Genomic DNA, 22,189 nt, shown 5'->3' on the forward strand with positions numbered 1-22,189 from the left:
CCAGGAGAAAGATGGGTAATTCAAATCCATTAATCCATTTTATTTGAACATGTTTTTGCTAATTAAAAACTCCCTGTAATGCTATGGAAAAGAGTATGGAGATTTCTCAAAAAATTAAAAATAGAAATATCTTGTGACCAGCTATCCCACTACTGGGTATTAATCCAAAGAACTTGAAATCAACAATCCAAAGAGGCTTATGCACCCCTATGTTCCTTGCAGCATTATTCACTGTAGCCAAGAACTGGAAGCAACCCAAGTGTCCATCGACTGATGACTGGATAAAGAATATATATACAATGGAATACTACTCAGCCATAAAAAAAGACAAAATCGTCCCATTCACAACATGGATGGACTTGGAAGGTATTATTTTAAGCAAGATAAACCAGACAGAGAAAGACAAACACCATATGATTTAATTCATATGTGGAAGATAAACTACCACATGGACAGAGAGAACAGTTTGGTGGTTACCAGGGGGAAGGGGGTTGGGGGGTGGGCACAAGGGGTGAAGGGGCGCATTTATATGGTGACTGACAAATAATAATGTACAAATGGAATTTCACAATGTTATAAACTATTATGACATCAATTAAAAAAAACACAACCTGCCTGTAATGGAAGGAGTTTTATAATGATCAGTGACAACAAAAAGAACTGCTCTGGATTTCTGAGTATGGATCAGGGAATTAAAATGAAGAAAAAGCTATTTCTTCAAAAGTCCATATTGCTCTACTACATTTCTAATAAAAAGAAACTGTAAAAAGGAAATAAGAAATTCTGGAAAGACAAAAAAGATAACTTACCATTTTTGGCTTTGCAAGATCTGTTGTCTGGCTGCATTATGTAGCCCTCCACACAACTGCAAGTGTAGGATCCATACGTATTTATGCAGGTCTGGCTGCATGTACCATAAATAGTACATTCATCTTGATCTAAAAAGAAAATTATACATAGGTATTTCTAAGCAGATTTATTGTTGGGTATTTTTTTTTCTCCTTGAAGAAAACATTTTTTTCAAACTTTGAAAATAGACTATTATTTTAAAAAGCAAAAGCCAACTCTAATAAGTCTTTTCAAAACCACACTAACTGAAAGTCAAATTCTTTGTTGCTGTGATAGTTACAGAGATACAAGATCAAATTTAATATCAAATCTTTTAAAAGAAAATTTATTTGCATTTTTGATGGGCAGGACAGAAATCCTTGGATATTTTTGCATAGGTATAAAATGCACTCCAATGAATATTTGTTGAATAGTTCTAGTGTTTATGACACTGACTTTTTCACTATTTTAACAAAGAATTAGTCTAGGAGCGCGGTTTTCAATGAACATATTAAATAAGAGTTCTGAGCCAAGCTATGCAAATCACTGTCACAAAATCAAACAGAGGAAACTATTATGATGAAAAGAGAAATTTCATGCTAATTAAATTTTACTTTAACATCTATGGCCCTCCTTCTACTCCTTCGTTTCTTCCTCTCCCTATACTTTCTCCCTCCTGCATCTTGTACAAATCTCTACAAATAGCAGGTACTTACTGATTCTTAACGGACCAGGCAAATTAAAAAAAAGCTGTCAGCTAATAATTTAGACAAATGTGTATTCAGTCTGTCCTGTGTACCAAGCACTATACTAATCCACCAAAATTGATAAAACATGCTTCCTACTTCTAAATGAAATAGTCTAGTGAAATATAATTTCAATTCTATGAATTTCCTTATAATAGAGGCATACTCTGGTTATGATAGAAACAGAGAAGTGCACCTGCTTGGAATTGGAGGAAGAATGTTAAGTGAAGGCTGCATATTGAGCCAAATTTGAAGGATAATTTGGATTTCCTTAGATTAAACAAGGATGAGATAGAAAGGGGCATTCCAATTAAACAGATAGTATGTGAAAAGTCATTAGGATGACATAGTGGGGATTTCAAAGAAGTGTAAGAAGTCACGTGGCATAAAGATGTTTAAAGGGAAGTGGTAAGAGATGACACTGGGTAAGTAGTCTTGGGGCCAGATAATGAAGTTATCTGTATGCTACACTAAAGGGCTGTACATTATACACAGGCAGTGCGAAAGCATTAATTAGATGAAATATATGATCAACTTTGTATTTTAAAACTAAACAAACTCATATGAAAAATAGATTCATGAATATAGAAAAGAGATCCTGAGAAATTAGTTACGCACTAATTTCACACAAGAAATTGTATTTTGAAGTCATTATATTTTGAACTAAGTCAGTGGCAGTCGGAATGGAGAAGAGTGAATAGACTCAAATGTTTAAGAAATAAAATAGACAACACGTGAAGACTGATTGGATATGATGGAAGTGAACGGCAGTCCAATTTTATTTATTTATTTATTTTTCCCCCAAAGCCCCGGTAGATAGTTGTATGTCTAGCTGCACATCCTTCCAGTTGCTGCACGTGGGACACGGCCTCAGCGTGGCGGGAGAAGCGGTGCCTCGGTGCGTGCCCGGGATCCGAACCCGGGCCGCCAGCAGTGGAGCGCACGCACTTAACCGCTGAGCCACGGCGCCGGCCCGGCAGTCCAATTTTATAAGAAGTGTAGACATTATGGGAGGAGATAACGAGTTTGACTTGCATATGTTTGAGGTGTCTGTAAGGCATCCTTGAGTAAATGTTTATAAATAGTTGGTGATACTGAGTGAGATCTGTCCTGGGGTATTTAGGAATCAATAGCATATGGAAAACAGACTAAAAACAAAATAAAATAGCAAAGGGTTAGATCCCACAGAGAGAAAGGGGAAGTGAGAAAAGCTCGGCTAGGGCAAATACTGCAAGATATCAATGTGGGGGATCAGAATTGGCCACCTCAAAATGTATTTCTTTGGCTTGATATTTTTAAAAACAAAAGACTCTGAAAGAAACTTTGACCTTCTCCCTAACTGTCTAAAAGAATTTAAGATAGAAGGCCTGTTCCAGGAAGGAGCTAATACCATAAGATAACTACAGTATAATGCAAAATAGGAGTGATAGACAGAAAGGCACCAGCAAGCCCATTTTTATCAAAGTTCTGTCTCTTGGGTCACATTGTCTATAGATGGCACAGCAAACACTTGTTTATCAAACATTTGCATTTCGATTTCCATGTAAATTGCCTTCCTCCCCTTTGAAGTCCCAAACCACTACCCCAACATCCTCTTTTGTCTTTAGGTGAAGATGGTATTTAAGGTGGTGGCTTCATCCATTCTGTCAAGCAACTCAGTTTTCTTGGGTTTCTCCCAGTATTCATGTTATTAAACTTTATTTTATTTTCTCCTGTTATTCTTTCTCATGTCAATTTAATTCTTAGACCAGCCAGAAGGACCTAGAGGATAGGAAAATTGTCTTCCTCCCCTACACCAACATGAAAAGGGCAGGCAAGAAAGAGGAGTCCATGAGCCTTCTTTGAAGGAGACTTCATGAGAGGTCTAAGGAGTTAAGAAAGGTGAACTTTTCAAGAATATCAGAGTGCTCAAAAGTGTTATATGCAAATGAAGAAATCCAATAAGATATAGATTAAAATTGCTACCTGGATTTGGCAACTAGGACACTGGTGCGGTGACCTTTGAGTAGTGAAGGGGGAAAAGGGGACATTGCCATAAATGGAAGATAGATCTTCTTAATAGGCATATGCTTTTGATTTACTGAGTCCCTAAATGGGATAGGATATACAGACTTTGGCCTATTAACAGAGTTTGGTCATTGGAGCTTGGGAATACTGAATTTGAAGAGAATTTAGGTCTCCTAGAAACAATTTTAAAAGGAGAGTGAGGGAAAGAGACAGAAAAAGGAAGAGGAGAGAGAAGCTAACACAATGGCTCAAGGCTGTGGTGTTAAGTGGATTAGACTGCTGTGGTATAAAACATACATATTTAGTCTTTGTCCTCAATTTCTGGCACAGAGTTTCTAAAACCCTTGCAATTTTCTGAATGATACGAGTGTCTTTTGTTACTTATAATGAACCCCTTTGTAACACACCTGAGTCTATGCTGATGAGGTGACTCAGGGTGGGGTCACCAGATCATCTCAGGATGTGGGCTGGGCACCATAAAGACCAAATAGAGGATTAAAGAGTGGGAACTCTCAGCCTCACACTATGACTCCCAAGCTAAAAAAGGAGTTTACTAAGGAAAAGCAAAAAGATTGCTGAGGGGCCGGCCCCATGGTTTGGCGGTTAAGTGCGAGCGCTCTGCTACTGGCAGCCTGGGTTCGGATCCCAGCCGCGCACCACTTGTCCGGCCATGCTGAGGCAGTGTCCCACATACAGCAACTGGAAGGATGTGCAACTATGACATACAGCTATCTACTGGGGCTTTGGGGAGAAAAAGGGAAAAAAAAAGGAGGGGGATTGGCAATAGATGTTCGCTCAGGGCCGGACTTTCTCAGCGAAAAAAAAGAGGAGGATTGGCATGATGTTAGCTCAGGGCTGATCTTCCTCACAAAAAAAAAAAAAGATTGCTGAGTAGCTAAGGGGACATTTAAATTGGGAAACTATGCATTCTTATGGCATTAATTTGCATTTTTCTCAGATTTCTTTAGCTTCATGTAATAGCCTACATTCATGGATGGCTTATTTGAAGTAAGTAGCTTTGGGAATAGAAAGAATATTATTTGGCGCTAAGTCTACAGTGATAATGAAAGAAATTAAATATTGAATTTGGTAAAGTACAGCCCCTAGTGGCTGAAATGATTATTATCTATTTTCACAGATTTTTCTACTTCAATATTATTGGTCCTATTTTAGTTTTGCTGATATGATTATGCTATCCAGGAGGGCAATATGATTAATGATTTCTTTTGTTCTTTCTCCTTAGCCAGAATGCACTGCTGTGACATTGATATAACTCCACAAAATTGGCCACAAAGGAATAGGCATGTCATTACTTGTACTGCTGCCGCCTTCTTTCTCGCTTTAAGGACAGAGAATATCTTGAAAATGTGGCTTCAGGAAAGCATAAATGATGCTCAGATCTGGCCATCCAGGAGTGCAGAGAAAGTAAAAAGAGTTCCTCTTCTTTTGGTGACCTTCCATAATGATTGCTGTGTAATTTCTTACTAATGTTCAACAGAAGACATTGATTATGGTTATTTTTATGGATTTAATTAAAAGATTCAGGAGAAGGAGATCCATGCCAAAGGAGCTGAAAATCCTGCCTGCTATAGGAATCGGGTGTAGCAAAAGAGTGAGAAGGATACAGTATAGGCACATTAGCCTACGTGTGTGAATGGCAAGTACTGTTTTGAACTGGAAATTGCATGTATGTCCAGAGGTACTATTCATATTTGGCTGACTTTTGTGATTATAAGTGGTCTAGTGTTGCCAGATCTTCTGATTTTTTTCAGAAAGTCTGGACTTTTGTGTGCAATCTTATGATTTGTAAATGTTAGATTAAAAATGATTTAAGTCAAATAAATATACCAGTTTGGTCCCCCTTTGGTCAGATTATGCAGCCTCTGGGTCTAATAAACATTTAATAATAAATGTTTCTATAACATTTGTATTATGCAGAAAACAAACAAACAACAAACTAACAATTCAAGCCCCAAATGTACATTAAAAATCAATGAGCCTCTTCAAGATAAGAATAAGTGGGCTCGGGCTGGCCCCGTGGCTTAGCGGTTAAGTGCACGCGCTCCGCTACTGGCGGCCAGGGTTTGGATCCCGGGCGTGCACTGACGCACCGTTTCTCCGGCCGTGCTGAGGCCGTGTCCCACATACAGCAACTAGAAAGACGTGCAACTATGACATACAACTATCTACTGGGGCTTTGGGGGGAAAAAAAAAGGAGGAGGATTGGCAATAGATGTTAGCTCAGAGCCGGTCCTCCTCAGCAAAAAAAGAGGAGGATTAGCACGGACGTTAGCTCAGGGCTGATCTTCCCCACAAAAAAAAAAAAAAAAAGAATAAGTGGGCTCTACAGACCTGAGTTTTAGTCTCAAATCTATCACTAAGAAGATGCGTGGACTTAACTAAGTCACTTAATTTTTCAGGGTCTCATTTTTCCCACTTTTGTCATTAGAATTTTGAACAATATTCTCTCTGAAAACTCTTTAAACTTTAAGATTCTGTTTTAAGGTAAAAGTGATAATATTAAAGCAAAGGTTTAAAGTAATCAGCAAAGCACCAATTTCTTTGGAAAATATTCTGTTTATTCGTGGCTCTGGCAATGCAGATCTTCCTCGATTTTATATATGGATTCTATCATTTATTTTTCCTATATACTGAATCTATATATAGATTATAAATATTATATAAAATAATGTATTATTTATATTGTACATATATCAAATTTACATATGTATAAACATATGTATAATTGGAGTCAGCAGAATGGAGAAGTAACCTAGAATTGTTCAGTATGGCAAAGTAGAGTGATTTCAGAGAGTAAACATTTGCTGTAGAGCATTCACAAAAGCAAGAATCAAGACAGTAAAAGTATATATCAATAGGTTTATGTTCATCATTATTGCTATTGGGAAAATGCCAGCTACCAGAATGATTAATGCAAAAATTGTAAAGAACATTACATGATTATTACTAACCTTAGTTAATAGTAAATATCTACTACACTGCAGCAATGTAACAGGCACAAAACTTTTAGGAAGGTAAAATAATTAAATCCAATGTTTTAATGGTTAACCAAAACACTTCCCATTGTTGACATTTCCTATGTTTGACATTATTGCAATAAAAATTGAAAAGTGATTGGTATAAATGCATATCTGTAATGTTTATGTATGTGCTTTTGGGGGGAGTGCCTACATTTAAATCTCAAGAAACAAAAAAAAAGTTAACATAAAAACTGTGTGGAGCACATGCTAGGTGCTCAAAGATATTGTATTAAATTTCTATTAACTAAGCTTCTGTAAAAAAAAAAAAATAATGAATAGAGTCAGATGTCGTACTTACCTTTACAGCTTCTTCCACCTTCTTTTAGTTCAAATCCATCCTCACAGTAACATCTTGTACTATTTCTGATCATTGCGCATTTATACTGACAATTCAACTGCTGACAACTGGGTAACAGTTCTGTAGAGAAAAAAACAAGATATTATCTCTATATAACTGTGCACACATGTACATTGTATAAATTTAAATATTGTTAATATTTACTCAGTGCATAACCCTAATAATATAGTTTTGATTGGTCTCCTTGAAAGTTTCCGTGATTGGTCTAAAGAACAAACAATATCCATTCCCTCTAAAATTTGTTGGTTTGCATTTGTTTGTAGCATTGTTAAAAAAATTTCAGATCAATCTATTCAGTCTTTCCCTTTTCAGCTTATTATGTACATTCAAAGACACAAATCCTTTCAAATTCTGGTAAATTAAATTATACCAAGAGGAAAAATGTCAACTCAGTGGTTGATTTCACCATTTATACCTTTCCTATCTGACACATCAATTGATTTTCTATCTTTTGAGGGCTTGTTTTGATTTACCAATCCATGTGTAACCTTCATAGCAATCAATGTGAATATATTCCATTTCAATAATTTATCTTTCATTGGTGGCAAAATATTAGACAAATATTGGACATAATGTATTTCATTATATCTGACTTCTTTCAGAACAAATATATCATTGAAGCAAAAGTCAGCAAACCCTCAGAGCAAATTAGAATTCAATATGATAAATGCATGAAACAGAGATGAAGTGACAGGAGCATATTCATTGCACAAATAATTTCTAACAGGAATAATATTTACTAAACTAGAAAAATATATGAATAGAATGTGTGATAGATTTTGCTGTCTGAATAGGGGTATTAATAGATTACAACAATTTCTTTTTTTCCCCTGAGAAGAAAAATAAGGGTTTTGAGAATTAAAGTTAACTGATTCAAAATATGGCAAATGTCATATTTGCGTATCAAAAATCAACATATCAAAATATGTTGATATTTGCCACAAATTTAGCTGATGCTTCAGAAAAATTGTAAATTATAACAAAAATGTATGAAAAGTCCAATGTGGAAAAGAACAGCTAGAACATTCCAAACTGAACATTTGGTATTGTACTAAAAATTTAATTATCTATAGTATTTTATTAGCCCTATTACTTTTCAACTCTTTCATGCAACTATTTCACACATCTTCTCTTCTTAAAACTCCAAATCTCCTTCCTAATGGTCAGTCACATATGATGACTTTGCTTCCTACTTCTCTGAGAAAACTGAAGCAATCCAAAGAGATTTTCTACAGATTTATGCTTCACATTTATCCGGCTCTGCATATTCTTGTCTTATTTGCTTTTCAAACTTGGTTGAACTCATAATCAAAGACCTAACCCCAATTCTTGGGCACAAATCCCATCCCCTCTCACCTACTCAAGGACATCACTTCAGCTGTTCTCTACTCATAAGAATTTTTAAAAATTTTTATTAGATCAAACTAGAGCCCTGTCTCTTTTCGTCAATTGAGTTTCATTGGAACACGGTCATGCCCATTTCTTTACACATTGCCTATGGCTGCTTTCACCTATGAAGGCCTAGTCAACTAGTTGCATCAGAGACCTATGGCCCACAAATCCTAATATATTTACTATAGCCCTTTACAGAAAGTTTTCTGACTCCTGTACTAGCTCATTCTCAGCATCAAACATGCTCTTATTTTTCGGCAACTTAAAAACAAAAAACCTTTACCTCACTTCCCCTACTAGTCACCATTGCCCAATTCCTCTGTTCCTCTTTATAACAAAACTTAAAAAATAATTCCTACTCATGTCTCCTTCTTCTCCTCTGTTTCTATCTTAAACCCACTCCATCAAGCTTTCACCTCCATTGCTCCACACAAACTGCTCAAATGAAGGTCCCCAATGACCTCGAGGTGGACAAGAGCAATGGCCTTTTCTCCATCTTCATCTTGAGCTCTCAGCAGCATTTGACAGAGTAAACTACTTCTTCCTGATACACATTCATCACTTTGTTTCCAGGGTTCCCCACTCTTGGTTTTCCTCCTATTGCACAGCCTCCTTTGCAGGGTTCCTCTTCTTCTTGTCAACCTCCTAAGGTTGGAGTGGCCCACGGCAGAAATCGTGGTCTTTCTCTCTTGTCTATCAATATGTGACTGGTGGACTCATCATGTATCATAGCTTCCTCTCTGACTGCAGCATAACTGCAGTACCATAACTTGAAAGCTAGTTGTGCCCTCTCCTACTTCCAATGTTCACTGCTCTGATTACAATCAATACTTTATATTAAATTTCTTTCTCTTTGAAATACCTGGAACAATTTCTATTTCCATGAAATAAATTCAACCAATACACAAATCAACTACAACTGATTTCTAGGTTTGGATTTTGAGTCAATGTTAATTATATGCTAATATAAATGTTAAAATTTATATAATGTACAAAGACCAGTAATTTGGTCTGTAAAAGTACATTATTAATAACAAGTATGGAATAAATGGCTCTTTTGAAATTATGGCATTTTTGCTTTGTATTATGGTAGTTATCTACATTTTGGTTTCCCCCTCCAGTATCTGTAGCTACTAATTATAAATGTAATGTATATACAGTTCTTTAAATATGCAATCTCTCTGAGGTCCCACAATAGTCAAACACATAGATATTATTGTAATTTACATTTTACAGATGAGGAAACTGATGGTTGATAACTAACCCAAGATTATACAGCAAATATGTGACGGAGATGGCATTCAAAACAAGGTTAGTCTGACTACAAAGTCTATGTTATTAATACTGTCTCTAATTCCCACTGTACAATCTGGCAATCGTTGGAACCACGGTGGATCCTTTTTTTTTTTTGGTTTGTCATTCTAGGCTTAGTAGTGTGCTATAGATAGAGGAAACATTTCTTAATTTTTATAGGATGAATAAATCAATAAAACAGCTTAACTGTAGGATGAAGAGTAACATTCTCAGGTGTCATTTCTAGTCCATTAACTTAAACTAGGTCCTAAAGATAGTTCATTTACATCTTCAAGTTAGGTAATTGAGTTGTCAAATCTTGTTTGATTATGGTGGAATCAGTCCAAAATTGCCCTGAAAATATATGCTACTTTAGTTCAAGCTTGACTGAGCACCTAGTTAGTGCTAAGCACTCTGCTGGGGTTCTACAGATGCAAAATTGCTTTAGTCAAATTAAGAAATTACAACATGAGCATTGAAGTGGGTGGGGTTAGGTGGGAAGGACAACAATGTAAACAACAGCTATAATTCACTGCAGAAAAACACATATGCTAAATAAAAATACAAGTGGCCATGAGCTGGAAGGAGAAGGAATCATACAGAGACTGGCAATGGGGGTAGGTATTTGTAAAATAGTTGTGAAAGAAGTTTAATTTAATTTTAAATTTAAAAGATAAGAAGAGTTCAGTAGACAAAATTTATGAGAGTACATTCTAGATAAAGCAGACAATATGAAAAAACAAAAAGACGAAAGCACACAAGAAATACAGACAGTGATAAATAACCCTGTGTGGCTAAACCATGTGGGAGGAAATGGGGCTGGAATTACTGTTTAGGGCCAGGTTGAAGTGGATTAGTTCTTATATTAAGTAGAATTTTCTGTTTCAGTGATGGGAGTCATTGCTAGTCGAGGACAGAAATGATATATTCTGACTTGTATTACTTGAAAGTACCTAATAGCAGGGTGAAAGATGAGTGAAAGATAGTGAAGGAAGAAAAGCTCTCTAAAAGGCTAGAAACGGCAAAGGATAAATTAGGACTATGAATATTTAGGTGAATGGATGGTCAAAAACTTGGTGAAAGCATAATGACACTGAGTTAATAGTACTGATAAAATGAATTAAGAATAACAGGTGAACTGGAAGTTTGGGGGAAAACATAAGTTTGCCTTTGACTGTTTAGTTTAAAATGTGGACAAGATAATGGCCGGGAGGGAGTTGAGAATTTGAATTCATCTAAGAAGAGAAGTCTGGACTGGAGATGTAGATTTGGAAGTCACAAAGGTAAAGTTGGTAACTGAGGCAAAAGAGGAAAGAATCATTCCTTATAAAGAATATTTATAACAGATGGGGCCAGCCCTGTGGCCTAGTGGTTATGTTCAGTGTGCTCCGCTTCGGCAGCCTGGGCTCAGTTCCCAGGCGTGGACCTACACCACTTGTCAGCAGCCATGCTGTGGCAGAGACCTACATATAAAATAGAGGAAGATTGGCACAGATGTTAGCTCAGGGCAAATCTTCCTCAAGTAAAAAGAGGATGACTGGCAATGGATATTAGCTCAGGGCAAATCTTCCTCAGCAAAAAAAAAAAAAAAAAAGAATATTTATAATACTAATAAAACTCAGAGAACTTTTACATGTGAAGGGCGAGCAGCAGAAGAGGTGTCAACAAAGAAAACTGAGAAATGATCAAATATATAGATGGAGAACCTAGAAAACTTCACAAAACCTAAGGAAGAAGAACAGTTCACGGAAGTAAGCAGAGCCATAAATGTTAAATTCTTAGAGAAATATACTTGGATGAAGCCTAAAAAATGCACTGGGTTTCCTAATAAGATCAATTAAGACCTTTAACAGAATGTCAGTGGAACAGAGAGGATAGAGATAAATGTGGTAAGGGTTTGGGACAGAAAGAGGAAACAGGAAAGGTTTCTCATTAGAAAAGACTTAAATATGCTATAGGACAAAGAGAATGAAAGTAGGAGTATGACCTAATTTGTTTTGGTCTGTACCTTAAAGCAGGCATATTAACTCAGTGTTTTAAATGTGTTGTTTTTCCACTTAAATCTCTGTAGCCCAACTCCTTCTTTCCCCTGTCTCAATCCAAAGTAGAAAATCCACAGATCATTGGTTCCATCTCTCTGCTCTCTCCAATCTTGAAACACCTGGAGTATGGTGACTACAATGCATACTGAAAAAGAGTTACCAACATGACGGTAGTGGTGGGGAGAATTGAGGAGAAATAAGAGGAAATGGGGAAAAAATGGATGTGAAAGACCAGACCTTACATGCGGTTTTGAGTATTAACTGGGAGCCTGGTGGTTGAAAATAATAGAAGAGACAAGGGCAACTTAGCCTTTGGTTTATTGAATTTATTCTGCAGGAGAATTTGTGAATGTGCAGAGAGATGATAGGGAAACAATTAAACAGTGTATGATATCAGGTGAAATGGTAAATATTGATTCTTCAAACGGAGCATGAAGAACTATGAAGAACTGACAACATGAAAAACTAAAATTTAAAATTTGGCTTGACTCTGAGAGCAATACTAATTATTGTAATGTTAGCTATTGGAACTGCTTGCCATTTATGCTTAATTACATGCAACACTATAATGATTATGTACATAATTAAAAGTGCATCAGATTAATTTTGTTAGAAAGCTCACTTGAGTAGAGTGGAAATTTTGTACTTGAATTATCAGTCTTCATAGAGTGCTTCTCATGAAGCATAGTCATTGGTTTATGCAACATTATCACTGGTTTGGATCTTAGACTGAAGTTGGAAGACCACTAGTTTCTAAGGCAATGATATATGCAAATCAGAATACAGATATGTGAACATGGTATCTGATCTGTATTCCTCAGCATTATCATTAAAAATATGTTTTTTTAATTACAGAAGAGGAGCTATTATTTCAGGAATAAAATCCAATTCAATGGATAAAGACTCCCCCAACACAGACCCGCCCCATTCTGTGATTTTTAAGCAATCTTTTTATGGATTTTACAAAGTTGTATAGGAGAATATTATCAAAATGTGAGTATATTTTCCATATCAAATGCAAGTTAACAGTTTACAAGTAGTGGTTAGCTTTGAGGCATCTGAGCTTCTAACCCATTCTTTGACCTAGAAATAGATTCAAGAAACTGATTTCTGAATTTGTAATATTAATAAACAGTAAGAGAAATTCTAGAAGGATAGAATATTAATTCATACTAGATCTCATATCTCTTTCACCACTTTTTTTCTTTTTTCTGAGTGGTAGTACAGTATTATGGTTAAAGCCTTGCATTTGGGAGCCAAGCTGGAGTAACTAAGCCTCAACCGTTGTTTTACTGTCAGGCTATGTGAGTGTGGCAAAGAATACATAGCTAATGTTCAGCAATCCTGTTTCCTCTTCCTGGGCAAATAAAAAGGTGACTGTTCCCAGTTGACATGCAGTTAGGTTGGACCCATATATCTGGCTTCTAGACAACGTAAGATATGCAAAATTAGAGTATGCCACTTCCTGACTTAGCCCGTAAAGCATTCCGACAATTTTCCACTGTCTCTTCACTTGTCAGCCCTCTGGAGGCAAAGAATCCAGACGACTCATAGGACCTTGGGATGTCAGAGGCCCAAAATGGAGGGAGCCTGAAACAGCACATGGAAAGCATCCACTAATGACCCAACTGGACTGTGATGTGCACAAAAATTTGGATTTTTGTTGTATCAAACCTCTGAGGGACCAGGGTTGTTTGTTACATAATACCACGGTGATAGGCAAATGATTTAAGCTCTCTATACCTATTTTTCCTTATTTATAAAATGAGGATAATAGAAACTACCTCATAGGGTTGTTGTGAGGTTTAAATGAGCTAAGTCATGGAAAGTTCTTAAAATATTGCCTGACACAGAGTAACTCTTTTTATCATCATTATTTTTATTATCATTTTACCATTTAAGCTTAGTCATCCATTCAACAGAACAGAATATCTATTGTTAATATTCTTGTCATCATTTACATACTCTTCAAGCAATTTGGAGCTTTGTTTCTTTTTATAATAGAAAGGTTTTCTCTTTTGCTCTTTTATTTTTGGGTGTTACATGACCTAGTTCTAGTTGTGCCCCCAAATCACTTATGTATATTTTGATGTCTTCTAGAGAAGATACTTTTTGGGTAAATTCTCCTGAAATTTTACCGGAGTACAAAGTCCCCAACAGATAGAGAAACACTAACCGTAGGAAATGAAGATTTTTCTATACTGGCTGACTTGTTTCTATACAATATGAATATTGCTCTCTGAAGCAATGTACATCCACATTTAATTTGCAACATAAGCATGGACAATTAACAATTCAGACAAGCAATTTTCACCAATACTTATGCTAGTCTGCATAGTCTGTGGGGATTGTTATACTTTTTAGGAGCATTGGGATTTAGAACACATTTCCACAAATGTATGCAGGTTTATGATATAGGAAACATATACAAATAAATTTTGCTAACCTGCCTCAGAGTAAAAACAGGACAGTAGAGAATGGTGATTAGAAGTTGGTAACCAGATTCCAACAATTACAAGTTATTACTGTTAGGAGGTTTCTTCCCTCATTAGTTTTGCTTAAATAAATATTTCTAAGCCAGAGAAGGCATTGTTTGCAATCTTGTTTGTGTAGCCATCAGATCGTCCATGGTGTTGTCAATAGCATTATGCTGGCTGTCTCTATGACCCATAATCAAAAAATTCACATTGATCGTGTATTGGACTTAGCAGCATAGTAAGAACACAGCTGTGCTATTTTATTCATGTGCTTCTAGGTTATACGTTTCTCCCTGAGAGGAAATTGGAACCTTTATAAACTCTCTGGAATTACAAAAAGATATAGGCCCCTTTCCAAATACGTAAGTTATCTGAGAAATTATTTTACAAAATAGGATAATGTTTCGTTCTCAGTTTTAGCAATCAAATTGCTCCTTGAATTTGGCTTATACAAAAATTCTTTTTAACCAACAACTATAATCATGAGGAAAAAATTATTCTTTCCTTATGTAGCACATTTAAAAACTAAATATTTCACCCACTTTTTGTACTTGGAGATTGAAAAGCTGATGCGGCTACTTACCATGCCAGACAGTCCCTCTTGTCAGCAGGACGCATGCTTGACATATTTAGAACGGTGATAATTTGTGTCACATCATTCATCCTATCACCCCTGTTTCCTTGGCCTACTAAAATGCAGTGTGAGCTGGCTTACAGAGATTAGGCTGCTGCTTACGACTGCTAACATGGATTTCTTCAGAATTCTTTGCTTAGTGCTAAACTACAGTCCTGGCCTCAAATTTCCAATGTGTTTTCATATGGAAAGATACAACATTTAGGCAATTCTTATTTATTTATTTTTTTGTTCTATTTTTCTTATTATAGTATAATTTACACACAGGAAAACTCCTTTTTAGTGTACAGTTCTGTGAGTTTTGACACTGCATATAGTTGTATAACCAATACCACCATCAAGATATAGAACAGGACTGCTATCCTAAAATATTTTCTTGCACCCTTCTGCAGTCAATTTATTTCTCCACCATCATTTTTGGCAATCCCTGATCTGTTTTCTGTCTCAATAGTTTTGCCTCTTCCGGCATGTCATATAAAGGGAATCATCCAGCCTGCAGCATCTTTACTTAGCATGATGTGTTTGAGATTCAGCCATGTTATTTTATCAGTAGTTCCCTCCTTTTTATTGCTGAATAGCATTCCATTGTATGAATGTACTTCAGTTTGTCTATCCACTTCACAAATGACAGACATTTCAGTTGTTTCTAGTTTTGGTTTATTATGAATAAAGTTGCTATAAACATTCACATACAAGTTTTGTGTAAATATGGGTTACCATTTCATTTGGGTAAATCTGGGATTGCTGACTCATATGGTAAAATGATGTTTCACTTTATAAGAAACTACCAAACTGTTTTCCAAAGTGGCTGTACCACTTTGCGGTCTCATCACCAATATATGAATCTTCCAGCTACTTGACTTTCTGCCTAGCGCTTGTTATTATCAACTTTTTATTTTAACTTTTTTTTAGCCACTGTCATAGGTATGTAATAGTACTTCATTGTGGTTTTAATTTGCATTTCCTAATGACTAATGATATTGAACATCTTTTCATGTGCTTATTTGCCAATCATATGCTATCTTTGAAGAAGTGTCTGTTCAATCTTTTGCCCACTCTTATTAGGTTGTCTATTTTCTTATTATTGAGTTTGAGAGGGGATATATATGTATATATTCTGGATAAAAGTCCATTATGAGATATTTAATTTGTAAATATTTTCTCTCAGTCTGTAGCTTCTCTTTTCACTCTCTTACTAGTATTTTTCAAATAATAGAATTTCCAAGACAAAAGTCCTTAATTTTGATGAAGTCCAATTTCTCAATGTTTTCTTTTTTTAATCATGCTTTTGATGCCAAACTAAGAAATTCTTACCTAAGCCAATTTCTCCTAAGTTTTCTCCTAGAAATTTTATAGTTTTGAGTTAGTTTTCATATATAGTATGAAATATGAATCAAGCTTCATTTTTTTTTTTTTGCATTAAACGTTGAACTGTTCCAGCACCATTTGTTGAGAAAACTAACCTTTCTCCATTGAATTACCTTTGCACGTTTGTTAAAAATCAATTGACTACATATTAGTGGGTGTATTGCTGTAGTCCTATGTTTCATTAATCTACCTGTTTACCATTTCTCCAGTATCACACTGTTCTGTAATGGTAAATCTTGAAATCTGGTAGCTTGAATCTTCATGCTTTGTTCTTGTTTTTCCAGATCGCTTTAGATATTCTACATCTCTTATATTTCCATACAAATTTTAAAATCAGCTTGTTATTTTCTATGAAATCCTGCTAGGATTTTAATTGAAATTATGTTAAATCTTGGGGTAGACTGACATCTTAATACTTTTGAGTCTACTAATCCATAAATATGGTATATATGTAATTTATTTTGAGCTTTGGGGGGCTTTTTTAAAATGAGTTTCCAGCATACAGATCTTGCAAATATATTGTTCAATTCATACCTAAGTATTTCATAGTTCTGGTGGTAAGTGGTATTGTTTGTTTCAATTTTCAGCCGTACATTACAGGCATTTAGAAATACAATTGATTTTTATAAATTGACCTTGTATCCTATGACCTTGTTAAACTCACAAAAAGCCACAAATTAAAAATATCAGCAACGAAAGAAAGGATATCACTACAGACCTTGCAGTTTTAAAAAAATAATAATGAAAACCGTGAACAACTCTGTGCCCTTAAATCTGACAACATAGATGAAATAGACAAGTTCCCTGAAAGACACAAACTACCAAAGCTTACTCAAGAAGAAATAGATAATCTGAATATTCCTATAGCTATTAAAGAAATTGAATTTATAATTTAAAACCTTCCCACAAGGAAAATGCTAAACCCAGATGGCTTCACTGGGGATTCTACCAAACATTTACAGAAGAAATAGTACCAATTCCACACAAACATTTCTAGAAAAGAGAAGGGAAGGAAACATTTCTAACTCATTTTATAAGGCCAGAATTGCCTTAATTCCAAAGTCATACAAATGCATTCAAGAAAAGAAAACTATAGAACAACATTCCTTATGAATACAGATGCAAAATTCCTAACAAACCAAATCTAGCAATATATAAAAGAAAAAATATTTCATAGCTAAGTGAAGTTTATCATAGTAATACAAGGCTGGGTTAGCATTTGAAAATCAATTAATGCAGGTCCCCATATCAGCAGACTAAAAGAGAAAAAAAATGTACAATTATTTCAATACATGTCTAAAGAGCATTTAACAAAACTCACGATAAAAAACAAAAGCAAAAATATTCTTAGCAATATAGTTATATGAGGGAATTTTTTCAAACTGACTGAATTACTTTGCCCCAAAATCAGGGACAAGTCATAACATGAACAGAATAACTGCTCTTACCACTCATATTCAATAGTGTACTGGAGGTCCTAGCCAGTACATTAAGACGAGAAAAGAAGTTTAAGGCATACAAATTAGAAAGAATGAAACAAATAAAACTCTCTGTTTTCAAACAACACAATTTCCTATACAGGAAAAAAAAAATCTAAGAAAAAGCCACCAGAATAAGCAATTCTTTTAAAATTCTGTTTAACAAATGGACATGACAAAGCTGTCACTTCATAATTGTCATTTTGCATATTAATATCTCATTAGGATTTACTAGTCTTTGAAAAGGAAAAAAGCAAAATTCTCTATAATTTAGATGTACTATTATGAGGTGGAAGCTATAGGCCAATTATGCAGTTTGAGAAAATATTCTGTGGACTGAGTCTAGGATTTATAACAGGTTGTATAAATATATATTTTTAAATAATATACATATGTGTGTGTGTGTACACTCAACACATATAGATCTCTCTATAGTTTTTGATAGTTGTATATACTTCCATTTTATGGATAGTTAGCAATTTAATAAACCAATTACCTGCCGAAACACATTTAATTTGTATGGTGCACAGCTATCTGTTTAAAAATATTTTCACTCTACCTTCCGTACTGCAGAGTTATTTCTAAGAAGCAGCTGCCCAACCAGAAACTCTAGGTCCTACCTCTCTTTTCACCTGGTGAGGGCCTCATGACCAGTTCTCACTAATGGAACATGTGTGGATGTGATATGTATCACCTCTGCATCAGGCAGATTAAGAGTGTGCATGTCGGGGCCTGCCCCCGTGGCATAGCGGTTAAGTGTGTACGCTCTGCTGCTGGTGGCCTGGGGTTCGGATCCCAGGTGCGCAGTGATGCACTGCTTGTCAGGCCATGCTGCGGCGGTGTCCCACATAAAGTGGAGGAAGATCAGTATGGATGTTAGCTCAGGGCCAGTCTTCCTCAGCAAAAAGAGGAGGATTGGCATGGATGTTAGGTCAGGGCTGATCTTCCTCACAAAAAAAAAAAAAAAAAAAAGAATGTGCATGTCTTCTCCATTCCCATATTCTCTTGCTCTCTTATTCTCTGTCTGAAAAATTCATTTTACTGCCATGCTTTTCACGCTGTTTTCTCATACATTTCTCTATCTATACCATGAATACAACTCTGAGGTATGCTACCTCAAATGCTTTGAAATGTATGAACTAAACAAAAGCTAAGCAAAAGTAAAAACAACAACAACAAAAAAACCTGAGAGTGTACCACACCAGTGCTAAGAAATTTTCCCATTTTATGTTATATCTGCAAGTTGAGGGTTTACTCAGAGAAAAAGTTCCAACCATCCCGACTCACTGGCGAACAGTGAATGAAAAATTTCTTATTTGAGTCTCCAAATAAAATCATTTCTAGTAATTTAGCAACTTTAGGGTCTGATTTCTTAAGAAACTTTTCATTATAATGGCATTCAGAGTTCTTAAATTCAAATATGCAAAACTTTTAAACAGTTTTCATTACATAGAAAATTAAAATCTGGTTAACAAGCACAATCAAAGGAGAAGAGAATAATTTATGTTATGAAAAGATAGACTTGGCTTTAATATCCATTGACAAAATTTTCTAAATAATAAGACTATAATCTGCAGGTATAAGTTATTCATGGGAATACTGTACAAGAAAAAATGTCTACCTCGGTTTCATCTATAAGAGGATATAAGAAGATAAAATAAAGCAACACATGCTTGTGTGGGGTTCTCTTCTCAGGTCAAATCATCTGAGGATCATGACAATACTGATTTCATAGGGGTGGTGTGAGATTTAAACACAGTAATTCAGTAGAAGCATTTAGCTTAGTATCTGACACATTGTAAACACCCATTATAGGCTGGCACTTGTATTTTCGTTATAATCATCAACAACATCTTAACTAAAGGAATCCAGTAATTTTCACTTGCATCTTTGATTTATATAGAAGAAGAGACCAGGCACACAAGGTATCTTGATATGTGCTCTAGTGCTCAAAGTAGAAGACATAGACCTACTTGTGATATCTTTTACCACACATTTAGGTGTGAACTAGTTTCTTAACCTTTCTGAGCCTTAGCTTCCAACCTAGCAAATGTCTTGATAAGTTTTTATAAATATTAAAAGACAAAATGAGTGCAAACATTCTCTATAATTTGTAGAGTATCATACAAAATGCTTAGATATGGACATGGATTGGCATAAGGAGAGAAAGCTGAGAGTGCCAAGTGCATTGGACTGGCAAAGCCAAGGTATTTTGTGGTATTATACATCTTGTTTTAGTGTTTGGCATTTGATTTTTCGGTAAAGATGATATGCTAGATTTATTAATAATAAGATAACCAATATCAAGTCTTTGCCTGGTTTAATATATTTAGTTGCAACCACAGAGAAACTATGCTTGAGGAAAAAGATGAAACCAAATTTACCACAAGGGCCTGAGGAAAATACAACTACCAAGTAGAAATTTCATACCTCTAGTAAGGGAATTTTTCATGCCTAGAGGTAGAAGAGTAAGAAAATGAGTATATAGTTTAAGAGAGATTGTATATATATAAATTATATAAATATATTACATAGCTTATGTGAGATAAACATAATAGGATAGAAGTAGTAGCAGCAATTGGGTTAGAAGAGGTAAGGTAGCATGAATAAAGAAACCTCCTCTGTAGAGGGAGTTCATAACTTCTAGCAATTTCTGCATGTTTAGTAGGTTGGAAGTATTTGTGACTAAATTTATTTGGAAAGTGACGATAAACGTCATTTTTTTTTTCTTCAAAGGACAAACATCAATCTCTCAAATCCTCATATTAACCCCACATCAATGGAGGCAACAATAACTTTGGGAAAGTGTCTGTATGATCAACACAGTGAGAATGAACACAGGCAAATGCAACACAGTGCCTGGCACATATGAGGTCAAAAGGTGCTGACTATATTAAACATGGCAATTAAATACATCCATTCACCTCTGTGCTTTGCCAAATTCTCAAAAAAATAAAAGATAAGAAAGGCAAAAACCCACAAGAATAAAGGGAATAGAAAAGGAGAGAACAGACATAGGATATCAACAAAAATTTAGAAGTAAAGAAGCAATAAATGAGTGTTGACTGACTTAGCCCTTTGCAGTGCTAAGGAAGTAATATCTAAGCCAAGGGTTGAAGGAGATGAGAGGGATGATGATCAGGGCTGCTACATTCCAAAGACATAGACAGTGCACTGCACAACTCCAGGGGGCACTATTAAAATAAACTTTGATATGAATGAAACTCAAGTTGTGCAACATGAAAGCCCTTGGAGGAGAGCAAGAAGCAAGTGTATACGATACCAAAATCCTGGAAAGTCTCAGGAATTGGAGGCACTTAATAGACCTGAGAGGAGTGGGAGTGAGAGTAAGGTGGGGAGGGGATGTAAATAGAAGAACTGGTTGAAAGAAAAACTTAGGCCTCCTGTATCATCTCTTCTAATCCTTGCAGCAGAACACTGAAGATTTATTCTCTGAAGAGACTGAATTAGAGTAATTCTTACCTAAAGAACAACAGGCACAGCAAAAGACAGAGGTATCACATTAAAAACAGGAGAAGTACACTCACAGGGTGAAAGTTCTACCTCAGGAACAGAACAAGAATACTGGGCTCCAATTCCCCTCATCCAGATCACCCAAAGGGCAAAGGGTTCATGCGAAGAGAGGCAAGCCAGAAAGACCACAGGTAACCACACCAACCTAGAACGTCGCTAGTAAAGCAGAGGTGTCATTTCAAGAAAAGTGGGGTATTGTCCCCATCTCCAGCTCCAGAGCAATGATGCAGAGGTTCTGACCAGGGAGGAAGGCAGGCTTGAAGAACAAAGAGCTGTGTCATTCTCCCCAAGGGAACTGACTTTATTTGGAACAGAGCATAGGGAAGCTCAAGCCTAATGGCACTGTCAAAAATAATGGAGAGTTTGCATGGTAATCGATTAAGACAAGGATGGTAGCTCCATGGGAGCAACAAACTAAAATATAAGTTAGGTAGAATCAGGGGAAAAGAAGGCTGAGAAGAAGAACTCTCCTGGAGTTGGAACAAAGTTCAAAGTCTACTTCTGAAAAGTGGCCAAAATTTTATTGAATAAGACTGTGGAGCAATTTATGCCCAAGTGCATTTAAAAAAAAAAACACAGTAGAACAATCAGTTGACAATTAGGGCATGCTAACTGCTGAGTGTGATCCCAACAGAGGCACACAGCTTAATAGAAAGATCAGGTAAATAGACAATCAAAGAGAGCCCTTTTAAAGCTACTGTCCTCTCAGGATGACTGTGCTCATGCCCAAGGCTATACCCTATAAGGGTATCAGAGACTGCACACTGTAGGGAAAATAGACTTCACTGAAATAGTCCAGTGCAGGCAAGAAAAAATTAAACATGAAAAAAAAAAATAAAACTACCAAGCTCCACAGTGACGGGGAGGGTGGAACAGTATCTGGAATTGCTAAATATATTATCTAAAATTCCCAGTTTTCAACAAAAAATCATGACACATGCAAAGGAACAGGAACTTGTGACCCATATACAAGAAAAAAAGCAGTAACAGA

At 35.8% G+C, this 22,189-nt stretch overlaps 1 protein-coding gene across 5 annotated transcripts in view; it reads right to left on the reverse strand.

Moving 5' to 3' along the window:
- The window catches only part of LRP1B (LDL receptor related protein 1B), a 1,862,264-nt gene that overhangs the window by 1,029,251 nt on the left and 810,824 nt on the right, over window positions 1-22,189 (reverse strand). For all 5 annotated transcript variants that reach the window (XM_087435122.1, XM_087435120.1, XM_087435121.1 and 2 more), the window contains exons 5-6: window positions 6,921-7,040; window positions 810-938 (exon numbers count right to left, since the gene is read on the reverse strand). In XM_087435122.1, the coding sequence (XP_087291248.1) occupies window positions 810-938; window positions 6,921-7,040 (249 nt within the window). The remainder of the gene's footprint in view (window positions 1-809; window positions 939-6,920; window positions 7,041-22,189) is intronic.

This window comes from Ceratotherium simum, chromosome 9 (assembly GCF_057802395.1).
Source record: "Ceratotherium simum simum isolate JZ-2026a chromosome 9, ASM5780239v1, whole genome shotgun sequence".
NCBI classification, from domain to species: domain Eukaryota; kingdom Metazoa; phylum Chordata; class Mammalia; order Perissodactyla; family Rhinocerotidae; genus Ceratotherium; species Ceratotherium simum.